General features: G+C 47.6%; 1 protein-coding gene across 9 annotated transcripts in view; it reads left to right on the top strand.

The window, feature by feature from the left end:
• The window catches only part of IQSEC2 (IQ motif and Sec7 domain ArfGEF 2), a 78794-nt gene that overhangs the window by 35752 nt on the left and 24251 nt on the right, over positions 1–18791 (top strand). For 2 of the 9 annotated variants that reach the window (XM_072744413.1, XM_025988662.2), the window contains exon 3: positions 3047–3142. The exons of 3 other annotated variants lie outside the window; for them this stretch is intronic. In XM_072744413.1, coding sequence (XP_072600514.1) covers positions 3047–3142 — 96 coding nt within the window. Of the gene's footprint in view, positions 1–1064; positions 1181–2891; positions 3143–18791 lie in introns of those variants that run through there. 4 more of the 9 variants (XM_072744417.1, XM_072744416.1, XM_072744412.1 and 1 more) reach the window with 4 other exon arrangements.

The raw sequence follows: 18791 nt of genomic DNA, 5'->3' as shown, positions 1-18791 counted from the left end.
AAAGAAGCGGGAGTTGAGGCCCCCCCAAGCAGCACCCCAAGGACCAGGGGCTTTAGAAGGTGGGAAGAGGGAAAGGAGGCCACGATAAGCCCATAGATGCCAACTTTGCAGTGGTCTAAAGGGCCTATCTCTCTCAGCAGCTTTGGCTTTTTTTGAGAGGAACCAGCTGCCCCAGCAGGGAGGCAGGAAGGCAGGAAGGCTGGCCTGTTGCCTGTCAGTTCCTATTCTTTCTAGATCACTGGCCCCCTGGCCCTTCCCAGGGCCGCCTTCTGCTCAGAACAGCTAGGGGCCTGGGCTCTGGGGCCATGAAAGGACAGGAGCTCTCTGAGCTGGATATGTGGGACTCTTAGGAACCCCCCTATCTCCCATCCTTCACATCCTCCAAATTCTCTACTCTTTCCAGCTCCACTCATATAGAAGAGGGAGGGAGAGAGAGAGATTACTGTGACAGGTAGGTAGGGAGTCAGGGCATCTGGATTCTAGTCTGACTGGCAGTGTGAACATTAGCAAGACTCTTCCCCTCTGGAGGCCTCAATTTCCCCATCTGTCAAGTCAGGCAGGGCACTTTCCTTGGGAGAAGAGCCTCTTGATTGAGAATGGCGTTTCTTCTGATTTGTGCTTCTCTACTCAGGGAACATTTCTCTTAGCCAGCTTGGGAGACAACACAAAAGAGAATGAGAGCTTATTGCTGTGGTCAGGAATATTGGCCAGGGCCTCATCTTGATTTCCCAAAGTGGTCGAATAGAACATTACTTGATCTGGAGCACCTCGCACAATGACAGCTGTAGTACCTGAGCCCAATTACTTAATGTCTCTCCATCTTGTTTTCTCCTCAGGAGAATAGGGCTTAGTGACACATACTTGACAGGGTGCTTGGGGAGATTCTAGCAAAGATGCAGGAGCCTAGCCTGGGTTTCGCCCAGAGGAGTCACTGTGAGTTCTCAAAACTGCTTCCTCTTACTTGAAGTTCCCAGCCCTCCGGGGGGAGCAGGGGAAGGAGCAAAGTTTCCAGTTGCAGTCTGGCCTACCGCCCAGCTGGTCTGGCCCCGCCTCCTTGGTTCCTCCTTCTAGGGAAGAGCTAGGGAGGAGGGGGTGGTGACACAGTGGAAGCACCGCCCGGCCAGGGGGCCTGCCCTCAGGACAGGTCCAGACCCTTGGAGGCCCCCAGGAGGAGTAGCAGGTAGGAAGATAGCCCCCCCCCCCACCCTGCAGCCTGACCCCCTCCTTCCCTGCGCTGGCCTGGACTCGGTCCTTGGGCTGCTGATTCAGCAGCCTCCTGGCTTCCTGGTTCCTGGCTCCACTCTTGAACTTTAGGAGGCCTTTAGCTTGGGGAAGGAGTTAGTGAGAGTGGGTGAGCATGGGCATCTGGGTGCCCAGTGCTGTAAGGACTCTGGAGCCCTGAACAGCAGCACAGTCTGTGGCCTATGAGGGGTGTAACTAGTGGCTGCCTTGGCATGCTAGCCTGGCTCAGCACTGCAGGGCTCCCCGTAGCCACTGAGATTCTCTGATACTCACATTCCTGAAGCCTAAGGGTCTCTACTTCTCAGGTTTAATGAGATAATGGGTCAAGAACTCTGGCTGGTGACCAGCACATAGATAGCACTTGAGAAACAGTCGTTCTGATGATGATGATCATCATCATCAACATCATTTCAGAGTCTCTGACAAGAACAGTCTCAGATTCCAAGATCCTTATAAGGATCTAAGATTTGGGCATCCTCAAAATCACAAGGGAGATCCTGGGTAGCTGGCGTGGCCTGCAGCCACATTTCCTGGTCTTTACTTGGGCTTTGGAATAGCTAGTCCCTGACCGCAACCTGCCTTCAAGGGCTGTGGAGGGGACAGGAGCTGGCTGATCTGGAAGGGCACTGGGTAGACCAGGCCCTCAGCCTCACTGCCCTACTGTCTCCTGGTCCCCCTTCCCCCACCCCTGTCCATTCTCTGGACTTTAATCGTGGGAAACAGGAGGCACAGGGGCCTTTGGACCCTTGCACTAGGGGTGGGGGCACAGCACTGGGGGGTGGCGTGTGGGCCGTGTGCTAGGCACAGCACTGGCCTTGGAAGCAAAGATTCCTACTGGGAACCACTGTGTCCTCTGGCTCACTGGGCCCCAGCCACCCACTCAGCCCCCACCTTGTCACCTAGACCACTGAGACCTTGTCACCTCTCCTCCGCCCTCGCCTCTCCTCTCCTCTGGTGCTCTCTTGCTGTCTTCTCTCTGTGTCTTTTGTCTTGCCCTTTCTCTGTCTTCCTCCTTTTCTGTCTCACCCTTTCCTTGTCCCTTTCAGTTTCTCTCTGTCCCTTTCCCACTCCTCCCACAGTGTTTCCTTCACCCTCCTGGCCTGAGTTCTTCCCCGGCTTTGGGCCCAGAGCCTCTTCTCCCTCTCTCCCTCCCTCCCTTCTCATCAGGGGCCTTCTATAAGGGGGAGCCCCCCCCCCATACATCTTCGCCCTTTCTCTTTCATTCCCCTTCCCTCCCCCTTCCCTACCCGTGTGGTGTCTGGTGTGAGGAGGGCTCCCTTCCCCCTTCCCTGCTGTGGTGTCCCAGTGTCTCCGTGGCTCAGGTCCCCACGGAGTCACCTGGAACACAGGAGGCCCAGACTGGATCTTTTGTCTCTGCTGCCCCCTGTTGTCATTGTGTTCTGTTTGTGGTTCGAGTGCCGTCCTCTCTTTCTTGACTTTGTGGTTTTTTTTCTTTTTTTCTTCCTTCCTTCCTTCCTTCCTTCCTTCCTTCCTTCCTTTCCTCCCTTCCTCCCTCTCTTCCTCCCTCCCTCCTTCTCTTCCTCCCTCCCTCCTTATTTCCCCCTTTCCCTTCTCTCCTTCCTTCCCTGCCTCCCCACCTCCTAACCCTCCTCTTCTATTCCCAATCCTCCACCACCCATTCCTCCCAGTCTTTCCTTACCCCTACCTCACTTACTCTCATTTCCTTGTCCCTGCTCCCTCACCCTGCCTCTCCCCTCCCTCCTTGTCTCTCTCTCTCTCTCTCTCTCTCTGTCTCTCTCTCTCTCTGTCTCTCTTTCTCTCTCTGTCTTTTGCTGTCTCTCAGGTCCACAGCGTCTCATACTCTACACCAGTATTGCTGTCCTACTCAGGTCCTTGACTCCATGAAGCTTATCCCCTCAGGCAGGCTGGCAGAGAGCAGGTAAGAGCTAGACCCAACCCTCCCCCCATCCTTCACCCTCCTGGGACAAATCTGCCACAGCATTGCCAGACCCCCCTCCCCCATCTCCCTCTAGCCCCTGGAGTGATTGTGGATGGATGTCTGATCCTGTGAGGAGAGTGACTGGGAGACCAAGTAGGAGACCAGAGAGGACATTCAGATTCTGTTTGTAGTTTGTCCTTCCTTAAAAATCCCTCCCTAGATACCCACCCCAAAAAGTGGGAGTGGTCGGTTCTAGAATATGGAATATTTGAGCTGTTTTGAAGGATAAGTAAGAGTTTGCCAGTTGGATAGGATAGAGAAGGGTGTTTAGGCAGAGGGAAAAATCACCCACACCTTTGAGAGCAACATTATTTCCAAGTTAATTGGAAATCACATTTTATATTTTCTAATCATAATGCAATAACATTAAATATTAATAGCAACAGCAAAAAGGTTAGGCCCATTTGAGAGTTGAAAAAACTACTTGAGTGAAAAAGGAAGTAAGAATGAATTTATAAACTATTTGGGATAAATATCAATTATAGACTATTTAGAATAAATGTCATCAGGAATACTATATATCAAAACCTACAGGATGTAACCATGGGAGATTCCCAGAGGAAAATTTATAGTCTTAAATGCTTTTATTAGAGAACAAGACAGTTTAAATAGAATGAACTAATTATTCCACTCAAGAATTTAGGAAAAGAACAACCAAAAGAAAGAAGAATAAAGTAATTACTATAGATAAACCTGGAAATTAATGAAATCGAAAACAAAAGATTTGATAAATTAAGAGGTGGTTTGGTTTATGAAAAGACCAGTAAACTAAACAGACTGTCCTCTGACAGATATGACAGAGAAAAGGCAAGAAAGACATAAATAAAATAAAGTATCATGAAGGGGATTTAAACAAAATTTGAAGAGATGAAAAAGTCATAAAAGATGCTTTGTTTAATTCTATACCAATAAATGTGAAAATCTAGGTGAAATGGGTGGTTTTCTAGGAAAATATAAATTACCAAAATGACTTAAGGAGTGACAGAAAACCTGAATAGAATAGAACAATATAGAAGTTAAAAAGATGGCCAAAGTTTTCTCCTCAGAAATGGTACCAGGGCCCAGTTGATATTATGGAAGTTCTGGTATTGACAGAAGTTCTATTGAATCTGGGAAGATAGGATAATCGAAGAAAATGGACAGCTTCCCAATTCATTCCAGAAAGGAGGACTGAATAGGTCCTATAACTGGACTGAATAGGTTTAGACAAAATTCATTCCAGAAAGCAGGACTGAATAGGTCCTGTAACTGGACTGAATAGATTTAGACAAAAAAAAAGAAGAAAAGAAAAAAGGAAACTATAGCCTAATCTCATATATTAATACAGTCATGAATATTTTAAATAAAAGATAAATAATAAATAAAATAAAAAATAAACTGAATCCATCAGTGTATTGAAAAAAGAATGTATTGTGACAAATGGTTTGTCCTGGGAAGGCAGGGATTGTTAAACATTAGGAAAGCTGTTATTATGATGGGTTACATTAATAGATTAAAGTAAAAATAACTATCTCCATAAATGCTGAAAAAAATAATCTGATAGAACTACACATCCATTCTTGATTTTAGAATTCTTAGTAAGTGTCCTAGTTATTTCTTGCTGTATTGGGGTAATTTGTTACACAGCAATAGATAACTAGTACAGTAAGCTCTCAGTGAAGAAGACCTTAGGGAAGCCCAGGTGGCTCAGCGGTTTAGCGCCTGCCTTCAGCCCAGGGCGTGATCCTGGAGTCCTGGGATCGAGTCCCACATCAGGCTCCCTGCATGGAGCCTGGTTCTCCCTCTGCCTGTCTCTCTGCCTCTCTCTCTCTCTCTCTGTGTGTGTGTCTCTCATGAGTGAATAAATAAAATCTTAAAAAAAAGACATCCTTAACTTAGTAAAGAATTTTTTTTATCAGAAACCAAAGACAGTCATCAAATGTAATAGTGAAATGCTAGGTAAATTTCCATTAAGTTCAGGAACAAAGTAAGTATGACTGCCATCACTGTCACTAACCAACATTTTTTTCTAGAAGTTTTAAGCAGTGGTATTAAAAAAAGAAGAAATAAGTGGTATGAATATTAGAAAGAAAGATTCAGAATTAGCACTGCTTGAAGATGATATGGTTGTCTACTTAGGTAATAAAAGAGAATAAAAGGAAAACTTATTAGAACTAATAAGAAAATTACATGAGATGGCTAGATACAAGATAAATATACACCCAAACCATTAGCTTCTCTGAATACCAGCAATAACTAATTAGAAGACATAATAAAAAAAAAGATTCCATTCACAACAGTAGGAAAAAATGATAAAATTCCTAGGAATTGACAAGAAACATGAAATACTTTCCTGTAGAAAACTGTAAAATTTCATCGAAGGCTATGAGAAGACTTGAATAGTCAAGCATCCTATCCTGTTCCTAAATGGGAAGGTTGAATACAGTAAAAATGACATTTCCCCTCTCTCAATTTGGTTAAAAAGGTTCAATGCATTTTGCATTACAATTTCAGTGGTATTTTCTTTCTTTTTTTAAAGATTTTATTTATTTATTCATGATAGACATAGAGAGAGAAAGAGAGAGGCAGAGACACAGACAGAGAGAGAAGCAGGCTCCATGCAGGGAGCCTGACACGGGACTCGATCCTGGGACTCAATCCTGGGACTCGATCCTGGGACTCGATCCTTGGACTCGATCCTGGGACTCCAGGATCACACCCTGGACCAAAGGCAGGCGCAAAACCACTGAGCCACCCAGGGATCCCCTTCAGTGGTATTTTCTTTGGGACTTGGGCAATTGGATTTTAAAGTTCACTTGGAAGAGTAAATACCCATGAATCGCTAAGAAAATTTTGAAAAAAAAGAAGAGTGAGGGGCCATTTGTCCTATTAAATGCAAAACTTATCACGAAGCTGCAGAAATTACATATATAATCACAGAAATAGAGGATTATACATATGGAACAAAATAGTCTAAAAACAAACTCATATTCATATGGGAATTTAATTTATGATTAAAAAGTACATTTAAAGTCAGTAGGGAATCAGTAAATGGAATGGGACCATTGACTCCCATTTGGGAAAAATTTAAGTTAAACCTCTTTCTCATATAAAATCAAATGTACCAGAAGAAAATACTGAATATTTTTAAAATATTAGGGTAGAGAAGTCTTCCTGAGCATGAATTAAGAACCCAGAAGCCATAAAGTAAAGAACAATAATTTAGGCAACATTGAAGTTAGGAACTTCTGTGTGGAGAAAGAGACTATACACAAAGTTAAAACATAACAGGTTAGGAAAAAGTATTTGCTACATAAATATCAGAGGTTAATATCTCTGTCTATATATCATCTCCTGGAAATCAATAAGAAAAAGATGTATAGCACATTTAGAATAGAGAAATAACATGATTTGGCAATTCAGCGAAGAAATCAACATCCATTAGCTGATGAATGAGAAAGGATATTCAAGCTTGCTAATAACTAAAGAAATGTAACTAAAACAACAACGAAGTACCAATTTTAAAGTGCCAAAAATTAAAAAGATTGGAAGAATTGTGAGGAAATAGAACCTCTCATATTCCTTGACTGGAGTGCAACTTGGTGCAATTTTTTATGGCACCATTTGTTGCCCCCAGAATCTTTTTTTTTTAAATTAATTAATTTATTTATGATAGTCACAGAGAGAGAGAGAGAGAGAGAGAGAGAGAGAGAGAGAGGCAGAGACACAGGCAGAGGGAGAAGCAGGCTCCATGCACCAGGAGCCCGATGTGGGATTCGATCCGAGGTCTCCAGGATCACGCCCTGGGCCAAAGGCAAGCGCTAAACTGCTGCGCCACCCAGGGATCCCCTGCCCCCAGAATCTTAAATGTGTATATACTTCTAACCTGAGAGCCATGTCTTGGAGGTAGATTTCTGTAAGGCTTTACTACTTGATGGTCCCCCAACCAGATGTCTTTTCTAAAACATTCAATCCCAACTGCAAACAAACCATACTATGCAACTCTTTATCACATACCCTTGTAGGATAGCATTCTCAACCAGCTCTTAATGAAAAGGTTATATGATGTATGCTCCTCAAAATAAAGATGGGATTATGTGACCAGGAATAATCTTTTAGCCAGTCTATAAAAATTATGTGAGCAGAAGTAATCTTTTAGCCAGTCTATAAAAAATAACTTTTATCTACATTTTAATCAAAGTATGCATTCCTTTGGCCCAGCAATTCAACCTTTAGGCAGCCATCCTTCAAAACTACTTCCAGACATACACAAAGATGTTCATTGCAGCATTGTTTATAATAGCGAAAAATTAAAGCAACCTACATGTTCATCAATAAAGAACAGCTTTTCCTTCGTGATTCACCCATACTATGGAATACTCTTACAGATCAAAAGAAAAATATATATCTCTGTATACTGGCGTGGAAGTATATCCAGGATTTATTGTTATATGAAAAACAAGTTGCAGAACAGGGCTTGTAGTATTATCCCATTCTGGTAAGGAAAAGAAAATCCATATAAAAATGGTGGAAACATGTTATACACATCATGTCATAATTTCAAAATTACTGGCTTTTTTCCTTGCTCCCATTTCCTTGCTTCTACTACCTCATTTCCTTCCTCCTCTATACCATTTCCCTATGTCCAGTTGTTCAGATCTTGCTTTTCCTTTTAATAACTAGCTCAAATACCACCTTATTCATTCAGCAAGGTTTGTCCTGCCTACCCTCTGTTAGGCCTTTTGCTGAACCTTTGTGGCATATAGGAATGAATTGCATCTGGTCCTACCATCAGGGAGCTCAAGTCTAGAAGGGAGAGACACATAGACCATGACAGTGCAGTGTGGTTTGGTATGGGACAGAAGAAAGTTCAGAGGGGTTGCTGAGGAAGGGTACCTAATCCTATCTGTCCCTGACAGGAGGGAACATGGGTACTGAGTCTTGAAAGAGTACTAGCTTACCCTGCCAGAAGTGGTTTTGCCTACTTTTTGGCTCTTGTGAGCAGGATGACCTAATGGGGGAAAATAGTTGAGTCAGTACCTTTCTTTATTCAAATCTATGTTTGACCACTTACCAACTCTATGACTGTGGGAAAACCATTTAACCTCTGAGCCTCTGTTTCCTCATCAGTATAATGAGGATGATGCCTACTTACTTCTCAGAGCTGATTTAGGATTGGAGATGGTACGTGTAAAATTCCTGAGTGATTATCAACTCCTGAAAGGCAGGGACTGCCCATGTCTTGTTTTCCTGATAGCCAAGTATATAGCATTGGATTGGATTGGATCTAAAGGCTTTATGTGTCTGGGGATGGTTCTGGAGCAAAGAATGGGCCTGACCATAGTGGGACTTCTTATGTTAATGAGAAGGCTGAGAATAATAAATGGGATGGAGGGGGTTGCACTGTAAGAGAGAGCCATGTCTCAGGTCTTGGCATGAAGGTGACACATGAGCAGAAAAAATGGGCAGGTGGCCCTGGGAAATGGAGCCTAGATGGGGCATTCTGGCCCTGGTTCTTGGCCCTGTTCTTCTACTGATACCATCTTTCAATCTCACAGTCCAGGGCAGGGAAGCATGGTGGACCAATATTTGCACTGGTGCCAACACATCTCAATTTCATTCTCAGTTCTTTCACTCACTAGCTGAGTGGCCATAAACAACTCACTTCACATCTCTGAACTTAGTTCCATATCTGTTAAAAGAAACACAATACCACTAACATCATGGGGTTTAAAGATGAGATCAGTTGCTGAGTGCCTGGCACATAATGGGTACTCAAAAACAGCATAGCTGTCATTAGTGTTCATTTCAGTAGACACTTATGGAGTCCTGCTGTAGCCAGGGCCTATGCTGGGTAATGGTTTTTGCCTCCCACAAGTCCCCAGTTAGTTGAGGAGACCAAGGAGGGCTATGATAGAGGGGGTCATAGTGGTGGTGGGGTGCTATAGAAGCCCAAAGGAAGGGATCTGGCCCATTCCAGGACTGCTGCAGGTCAACTCACCCTAAGAGTTGAGTCTTAGAGGATGAATAAGAGGTAGTCAGGGACAGAAGGGTAATGTGTGGAAGAACATTTCAGGCAGAAGGAGCAGCATATGCAGAAAAACCTAGATGTTATTGGATAGGGTCAGAGTTCTTAACCTGGGTTGCATGGGCTCTGGGTTGTCCCTGAACCTCCTGAAATTGAGTGCAGAATGTTTTGTGTGTACACCTATGGGTCTTTTTTGTTGGGGAGATGGTCTGTGGCTTTCGTTATACACATAAAGGGTTTGTGTTCCTCCAGAAGGGTGGAGAACCAATGTTGCTAGTGACAAGTATCATGGGAATGGATTCTAAATAGGAGAGAAATTTGGTAAAATTTGTGTTTTAGAAACATCACATCAGCAGTCCGTATGAGAAATGGATTGTATGCATGGGGGCCAGTTGGAAGGCCTAAACCGGGGTATTGGCATAGAAGGGAATGGAATTGAGCAGGACTACCCTGTTGCACTACTCCATTGGGTACCAGTCATATAGAAATATTTTCATTTCAAATTATGAAATCAAAAGCCTTTGGGAATGATTAATGAGATAGACCCAACAAAAGATGAAGGAGAAGGAAGAGACAAGGATGAGTTGGCATTAGCAGAGGGCCAGAGGGACGTGAATCCAGGATAACAGTGCAAGAGGAAAAGGCAACCTCTTTTAATACTTACCCAGCACTAACATCCTTGGGAATTACTAACTTCCAATCTACTCGGTTCTTGGAGATCCTGAGTGACACTGGAGACACTTATCTCTCTATGGACTTTGGAGAGGAACTAACGTCTGGTTTGTGCATCAGGTTGTTTCTCAAAGAAAGTGGTGTTGAGTCAATCATTCAAGGTCCATAAAGATTTATAGAGCTAGAGATGGGAGAGGATGCTCTAAGAGTACACGCAAAGGCCCAGGGGTGAGAGATGGTGAAACAGAACATGGGAAGGGGGCAGAGCTTAGACCTGCCCCAAATAGCTCTCTGGGGAGTTCAGGCTTCATCCTTCGTGGTAGGCCAGGTAGAGAGCCATGAGCAGTTCTTGAGTAGGCGAAGTGACACATCAAAGTGGCTTTTTAGAGGACGGGAAACTAGGGAGGAGGCAGCCATGGTAATCCAAGAGAGAGATTCGCTAAGGTAGTGGCTGTGGGGATAGAGCAGAGGGGATGCATTTGAGAGGTGATGGGAAGAGAGAACTGGAGTGGTAGGCCAAATAAATAGTGGGGGTTGAAGGGAGTAGAGAGGACAGAGTTTGGAATTCAGAGGGAGCTTCAGTGTTCAGGTCTGGCCATGGAGTCATTCATTCAACAAATACCTATTGAGTGCCAGACACTGTGCTGGGCATCAGGAAAATGGCACTGGACAGAACAGATGCTGGGCCTGATGGATCTTGTGGTGGATGAGATGGATAACAAATAAACAACTAAATATATAGACTGTGTCTGGTGCCATACCTCTCTGGGGGACGATGTTCAGACAGAAGGAACATAGAGCACAAAGGCCTGGAGGCAGGAGTTTGCGTGTCATGTTTGAGGGACAGCAAGACCAGTATGATTGGAGAAAGAGTCAACAAGGAGTGAGAAGAGTAGAAGATGAGGAGGTGAAATCCACAGAATTTGGTGACTAACTTGTTAAGGGAGCGGGAAGAATGACTCTCGGGTGTGTTTGGGGCTTGAGCAAGTGGGTGGATGGTGCTGCTTTTTGCTAAGGTGCAAAACACAGAGGACAGGTTGGCAGTGGTAAGATGCCAAATTTGAGGTCCCTGTGAGCTCTGAAGGCCATCCTGGTGGGGCTTCCTGCAAGAATTAGGCTTGAGGGGGCTGAGGCCCAGGAGAGAGATCCATGAAACAGGGTTGGGGTAGGGGTCCTAAGCCATCCCTGAAGTCATGCAATGTAGTGAGATCACTGACACAGGATGTGGAATGATAGAGAAGAGAACCAGAGCAGAACTGGGGAAGAGGGACCAACCTATGAGTAATGAGGAGAAGAAGAAGAGATGGGGTGGTCAGAGGAGTAGGAGGAAAACCAGCAGGGAGGTGGGCTCAGGGAAGCAGAGGAAGGAAAGAGCCATCCACATACAGGAGGGGCTTGTAAAGAGTGGCAAGTGTTATACCTGGGGGAAGGCAGATGAGGGTAGAAGAGTCTATTGGCTTTAACCACTAGGAGGTTCTTGGTGACCTGGCTGAGAACAGTTTCAGTGACATGGTGGGTGCATGAGGCAGATTGCAGTGGGCCGAAGAGCTCGTGGGAGGTACTGAGGTGGAGATGGCCAGTGTAGATGAATTTCTCAAGAAGCTTAGCTGTGAAGAGGAGAGAGGGACAGTGATTGCTAGAGGGAAATGTGGGGGCAGATAGAGGGTTTTTATTCCCAGATGGAAGAGACTTGAGCTTCTATAAATGTGGTAAGAAGGAGGCAACAGAAAGAGAGAGAGAGAGAGAGAGATTGAAATACAGGAGGGAGAGGGGATGATGGTTGTGGAGGAGGTAGCAGGTGTGGGCTCCAGAGCCCAAGTGGAGGGGCTGGCCTTAAGTAGTATAGGGGCCCTCTCTTTCTCACACAGAAGCAGAGCAGAGGTAGTAGGGGTGAATACAAGGGCGTTGAAGGGGTTGGTGAAAGAAATGCTTTGGTGAATTTTGGAGCAGCTGCCGGAGATCCAAGGGCAGAGATGGGGGAGCAAGGAGGAAGCAAAGGAGTACTTCTGGTTGAGAGGGAGGACTTCCTGCAGGAAGCAGCATTTAATCTGGGCCATAACGTTTCAGATGGGATTTTGATAGCGAAAGATGTGTGCCGAAGGAAGAAACAGAGTCACCAAAGCAGAGATGTGTAAAGAGGCTGGCCATTCTGATGGAATAGTGAACAAGCTAGTTTGATGGAGGCTGAGCATGAGGGAGCTACTGATAATGACAGTACTAATAACAGTTACTGTGTATGAAGCACCAAACCTACCCTGTGGCAAGTGCTTTGAATACTTGAATTCATTTCATCCCACCATGCCCTGCGGAATAGGCATTTTTCTCACTTCGTAGATGAGGAAAGTAAGTCCTAGTGAAGTAAAGAAGCAGACCCAAGGTCACCCAGCTAGTAGGAGGTGGGGGCTGATATTTGTACCAAGATCTGTCCAACTCTGAAGCCAATGCTTTTTCCACTGGACAGGGTAGGTCAGGTGAAGCCATCTGGTGAGGGAGCCTTGAATACCAAGTTGAAGAGCTTGACCTTTATCCAGGAAGCAATGGGGAGCCAAAGTGGGTGTCTAAGCAGAGACAAGCAAGAGATCTGTGCTTGCGGATTTTAATAGGAAGCCTAGTGGGTCCAAAAGGGTAGAGAGAAGAAATTCGGAGGTGACTGCAGGGTCAGGGTGAGGGGTGGCAGGAGCTGGGCCTGGATACGAGGGGAAGTGAGCAGCAGGACTGGAAGATCACTCATTTTTCATGACAGCCTTGAGAGGTGTGGAGACTTCTCCTTTTATAGATGAGGAATGGGAAACTCAGGGGGATCTGCTTGCCCAGGACTTGAGCTCTGCTTCACGTGGTTTTGCTGACTCAGTGACTCTGTGGAACAGTGTGTCAGAGGGAGCTTGAAAGATGAAGTGGGGGGCACGTGTGCTCAGGTGTGTGTATGTGCGCATGTGCATGGGTGTGTGCTTGTCCAGCTGTCAGATGGACCGCAGTGCCTTCCCTTGCCTGTCCTCTCTCCTTTCCATCTCTTCCCAGCCCTCCAGGTTCCAGGATTCCACACTTCCTGCATCTCTTGAGCCATGGGGTCTGGGAGTGGGGATGATACCGTTTCATTGGCTATCTCTCCAGAGGATCAGCCTTTTTCTTCCTGAGGCAGCTGGACCCCTCTCAGCCCTCCTGTCTGTCCATCCACGCCGTGAAACCATAGCCCAGCTCCAGTGACTGCCACGTGCAGACCGGCCCCTGGGATCATTCCGCAGGACCCTGGGGCCCGGGGCCTGTTCCTGTACCGACTCCTCCCTGCCACTGAGGCACTTCTGCGTGGGGGCCAATGGCCGCCTTGGGAATTAGATTCAGTTCACGAGCTGTGAGCAGTAACCACCACCACATCCCCGTTGCTCTGATTTGCCAGGCACTTGATGCATGTTCCAGTCCTTGCAACAATCCTGTGGGCTTGGCATCCTGAGCCCTATTTTTATAGATGAGGACACTGAGGCTTCAAGAGGGGCCAATAACATGCCTGGGCACATAGCCTGGAAGCGCTCGTAGAGCTGGCCTTGGAACCCAGGTCTGTTTGCTTTCAAAGCTGTGGGCTTTCTACACTCCATGCCTGAGCATCTCCAACCTCCCCTGCCCAGAGCCTTCCAGAAATAGAAATCTTTGTCCTTTAAGGGCAGCCTAGAGTTCTAGAGATAGTGCCAGGTTCACCTAAGGGACCTAGTGGGATGAGTTGGAGACTTGGAGCTCTGAGAACTCCACATTGAAATCCTGACTCTACCACTTTCCCAGCTGTGTGACCTTGGTTGGGCTGGTTAACCAACCTCTCTGAGCTTCAGTTCCCTTCTCTCTAAAAGGTTGCAGTTTTGTTGCACGAGTTCAATGAGCCAATGTCTGCAAAGAGCCAGCACAGAGAAGGATGCTACTATTTCTATTCAGATGAAGGTTGGGTACCTGTCAGGTCCGAAATAGAATTGGTATACTCTGGGCCTGACTATAAGTGAGCCCAGCCTGGGTGTGGGGGAGGGCTATCTCAGGCTCCTTGGAGACTGAGTAGGGTGTGGCCCTAGCTAATCTGTCACACTGGCCTCCCCATTCAGACCCCCATCCCAGCCCTACTGCCCTGGTTCCAGCCGTTCATGTATCTCCCCTGCTCTGCAAACTAATGCCTCTGCCTCTCTCTGTCACCCGCCTGCCTGTGGCCTCTACCCTGCCCTTCCTGGCCTCAGGGAACAGGAGGAGGAGGAGGAGACTGAGGAAGAGGAAGAGGAAGACGCTCATCAGTTCTGCTGTCCGGCCTCCGAGTGCAGTAGTCCCTCCTCTCGGTAACTGAGAGGGCATGGGTCATTTTCTATGCAGAAGCAAAAGCCTTAACCAGCCCCCTCACCCCCGCCGACCCACACACCCTGCCCTTGACCCCCCCAGGGGACCCTGTCCCTGCTTCAAGATGGGCAAGCATCGTGCCCCTTCTTCCCCCACCTCCTTGGAATTCTCACCCCCATACCCCTGCTGTCTCCCCTGGACTCCAGCCCCCGAATTATGAAGGCTGGAGCCCTAGATCTGAATAAAACAGCTTGGAGCTTGGAGCTTGGACCCTCCTGCACCTGCACCCCACTTCCCAGGCACCCTGGAGCCTGCCACTCCTGGAGAGGTCTCCAAATGACATCCTAAGGACCTACCTCTGTCCTCTGTGAGCACAAACAGAGATGCAGGGTGCCTAGGGCTTTAGTGGACCAGACGGGGGCGGGACCCAGCCTGCCTAGTTCCTAGCCCCCTCGCCCCCCCCCTTGCTCGGTCCCTCGCCCGCCCTTGGCCATTGCTGCCATCTCTTCCCCCTGCTTGAAGGCCTCATCCACGCCCTCTGCCACTCCCATAGTGCTCTGTAAATATGATCAGGAGGAAAAGGCCTTTCAGAGTGCGTGTGTCGCTGTGTACAAAGGAATTTCCATCAATAAAAGCTGATCTCTTCTCTCTGTCTGATGTATGATCCACCCTGCCCCCACTTTCCTCTCCTCATCCCCACCAGGGCCTTACTTCTTTCCTAGCCAAGGCTGAAAACAGGGCCTGGGAGAGAGAGAGAAAGGGTGGGGGGAAGGCTTCAGTTTTTGTTATTGTCAACACCCAAGAGACAGGCACTCAATGAACGAATGAATGGTGTGGCGCTCTCACTGTGGGCAAGCCTGCTGCCCTTCTCCAGCCTGTCAACCTGAGGCGGCGTGAGCTGGCCAACTTGGACATATCGCTTAACCCCTCTGCTAACCTAGTCTCCCCCATGTGCGAAAGGAGGAGGGAGGTTGGGTCAGAGGATCTCCAGGGGATCCTCCAGCTCTGACATTCTGTCAGCCTCAGATGCTATGATTTTAAGAAACTGCAATTACATGAATTTAAATATGATAATTCAGTGACACATTCCATGCAATTCTGGGGTTTCTATTTCTACAACACTGTGATTTGAGGATTCTCCAATCCTGTGTTTTTAAGATTTCCTGATTCTATTATTTAAAAAAAATTTCTGATGGTATGATTTTAATGTTCTGTGACGGTAAGAGTCCTTGATTCTGTACTTTCACGGTTCCGATTCTATAGCTTTAGGGATCTCTGAATCTAAGGGGGAGCTGTTACCTCCAGATGTAACGACCCTAAATATTTCCTGCACCTTCCAGAAGCTGGTTCTCAGAATCCCTAGGCTGTTGGCAGGAGGGTGGAAGGTATCCTTTATGGACTGTAGGACCCACACCTTCCATCATATGTCTGTGTTGGGAACAAAGCCAGGAGACACCCAGGTGGGCTCATACCCTGGCTTTCCCTTCCTGAGCCTTTGGCATTGAACAAATCTGAGTTTACCTTCTGGTTCTCTCACTATCTGTGTAATCTTGAGCAAATACGTTCTCCTTGAGGTTCATTTTCCTCCTGAGCGCACTGAGAGTATATCTACCTCTGTGGGATATCGTGAGGATTAGCAAGAAAAACCCAAGGAGCTCAGTGTATAGGGTTTGGTCTGGTGCACAGTTGGGCAAGTGTGTAGTGACTGGTGGCCCTTGCTTTGATGAGGGTCCATGTGAGAGTCCTGCCTCTCCTTCCTTTCAGCCCTCCTCTCAGCATCCCCATTACATTGGTCCTGTCCTATTCCCGGAGGCTCACCTTATTCCCTCACTGTGTGTTTCACTTAGCTACTCAACTCATCAACTCTTTTACTCATTCACATCCCAATTTATTTCTCCCCTCCCTCTGACCTCTTCTCTCTCTCTCTCTCTCTCTCTCTCTCTCTTTCTCTCTCCTACCTTTACTCTTCCAGAAGGCATTGCTCAAGCACCTGACTGTGGGCAAGGCTTCAAGCTAAATGCTGTGACGGGTCCAAAGGAAGACAGTGGCTGTGTTCTCCATAAGTTCTCCATCTCTCAGGGGAGATGAGAATCCCTTTGGGAAAATAGGCAGGACGTGAGGGGCAGAAATGACTGAGTATATAGATGGCTTTGCTGGCAAGCAAGATATGTTCCTGGCCCAAAGAGTAGAAAAGCAGGTCCAGGTGGGTTGGGGAGGATGGCAGTATCAAGGAGGGCTTGCTGGAGGAGGAGGGGTGAGAGTGGAAGACTGGGAAGGTTTGAATGGGTGGTGGACATGAAGAGTCATCATAGGCTACAGGCATAGCCTGGACAAAAATGTGGTAGAGAGCTCCAGGGTTGTGCTAGGTGTGTAGATTGCTCTGTTCAACTGGCTCTCTAGGGTGTGTGAGGGCTGGATGACCTGTGGCTGGAGAGAGACGATCCTACCTTTTCTCTGATTGGAGATACAAGGAAGTGGGGTGGGGGTGGGGGTTCGACTAACTGGAGGGAGAGGGCAAGTCAAGGTCAGATGATCACTGTGGGAGCCAAGGAAGTGTAGACCCCTGTGTAGGCAACTGAACTGGTTGAGGGCTTGTGCTGTGGGAAGGGGGAAGGTTTCCCATCAGTTGTGGGGGGAAACGTGTGTGCCTGTGCATGTGTGTGCGTGTTTTTCTGTGTGGTGGGCAGGTGGATCTGTAGTGAGAGACTATGCATTATCACGTATCTAAGGGAACGTGATCGTGTGAGGCTGGGCATGAGGAATTCTGAGTGCGTGTATGCAAGTTTGATTGTGTGAGGTGGCGACTTTTTGTGCCCAACAGGCTGTGTGTGTCTGGTAGAGATAATCACAAGACTGGGTGTGGGTGGCTTTCGAGCATATGGGGCTATGACTTTTAGGGTGACAGTTGTCAGGCAAGATGGTCACACACATTCAGATACACACAACTGCCGCCTGTCTTAGGAGATCATGTGCTTGAGCATGTGCTGTGTGCTGGGCCCTGGCCTGGGCATGCACAGTCCACAGAGGTGAATCATACCCTGCCACTGCCCTTGGGAGATAGGAGCAGGGAAGGGGAGGGACACTTGGAGGGAGTACCATGAGTTAGCTGCCCATAAGGACCACCCATGATATGAGTGTGCACAAGACACAGCATGGGGAGTAGTTGGACCCTGTCAGGTTTGGGGTAGGTGGTGGGCAGCAGGAAGTGAGTCAGAACTGACTTTCAAGGAGGGCTCATCTGCTTCAGAGTGCTGCAAGATGCAGATAAGCTCACCCAGACCAATGAAGTCTGAGGCAAAGTAGAGAGGGAGGCCATCCTGGGCAGAAGAAACAAAGGAAGAATATGAGCACAGGCACTGGGCTTACACCGCCTAGCAAGTTCAAGTAGCCTGCTATTGTCTGGAAGCTTAAAGGTGCAGGGTTGGGGGGGGGGTGCTGGACAGATTCAAGGGGCTTCTCCAACTAAAAGTGGGACACTGGCCTGGAAGGTAGGGGATTCGGATTCTCATTCTTCATGACCTGGACACATCACTTTGACTTTGTGGGCCTTGGTTTGGATCTCTGGGATTGGCTGGTCCATGAAGTCCATCCCAGGTCTGTGGCTCTTCTCCCCTTGGCTAAACCCGTGACTCAGTATTCTCGAAGTCAGGCACTTCTTCCATCTAACCCCAGTCTTTCCTGCTTCCTCTTGGGTTGCTTCTTTTCACACTCCACAGATAGTTCCCCAGCATCTGGCCCTGTGCATGTCACTATAAGAAGGCACAGGGAGCCAGAAAATGCAGACCAGACCTGGGAGGGGTGGTTCAGCGTGGGGGGGCGGGGGTCAGAACATGAGTGTCGATGTGGCTCCTGGTCCCACCACTGGTAAGCTTTGAGCCTTTGGGCAAATTCATCCTTCTGTACTTCAGTTTCCTCCTCTGTTGTCTCCTTTGGGGAGAACAACCCAGACCTTGCAGAGTTGCTAAGCCTAGCCAAAAGTAGGTACTTGGTAAGTGACAACAATTCTTTTTAGGGCTGCGAAGAAGTAGAGGTGGGATTCAAACCCAGGCCTGTGTGCTCCCAAGCCCATGTTTGCCTACTGTCTCCCCAGTCAGCCCCTCTGATTGGCTTCCTCCCCTGCCAGCCTCTATGCCAAGCCAGGCTGGCCTCAGGTTTGGAATCTCCATGGCATTGGGATTGGGCAGCAGAAATAGCTTGCAGAAGAACCGTCAGAGGAGACCGAGGTGACTGGGGTCCTTCAGTCCCTCTGCCCTACCCACCCCTTTGTCCGACCTCCTCACCTAGTATCCTCCAAAGCCTGAAGCCCCTGCTCTCATGTAGGTGTGCTGACCTCCTCTTTTGTTTTCTTGTCTCTCACTTCTGGTCCCCCCCTCCAGCCTAAGTTGTCATGGGGATAGTCCTCAGCATCCCTAGCTTCCTCTTGCCCTCATCTTATGGTATCCATAGCGACAGCCCCCATTCATTTCCATAGCAACTGTATCCTGATCCTGTCCCCTGCTGGCTGCCTGGCTCCAGCAGTGCCAATAAAGGGAAGGAGGGAGAGAGACCTCCCATTAGGAACGGCATCCAGGGAGGGTCAATGCCCCCACTCCGTGGGCAGGCCACCCC

This window comes from Vulpes vulpes, chromosome X (assembly GCF_048418805.1).
Source record: "Vulpes vulpes isolate BD-2025 chromosome X, VulVul3, whole genome shotgun sequence".
NCBI classification, from domain to species: domain Eukaryota; kingdom Metazoa; phylum Chordata; class Mammalia; order Carnivora; family Canidae; genus Vulpes; species Vulpes vulpes.
This window is presented reverse-complemented; position numbering and strand designations above follow the sequence as displayed.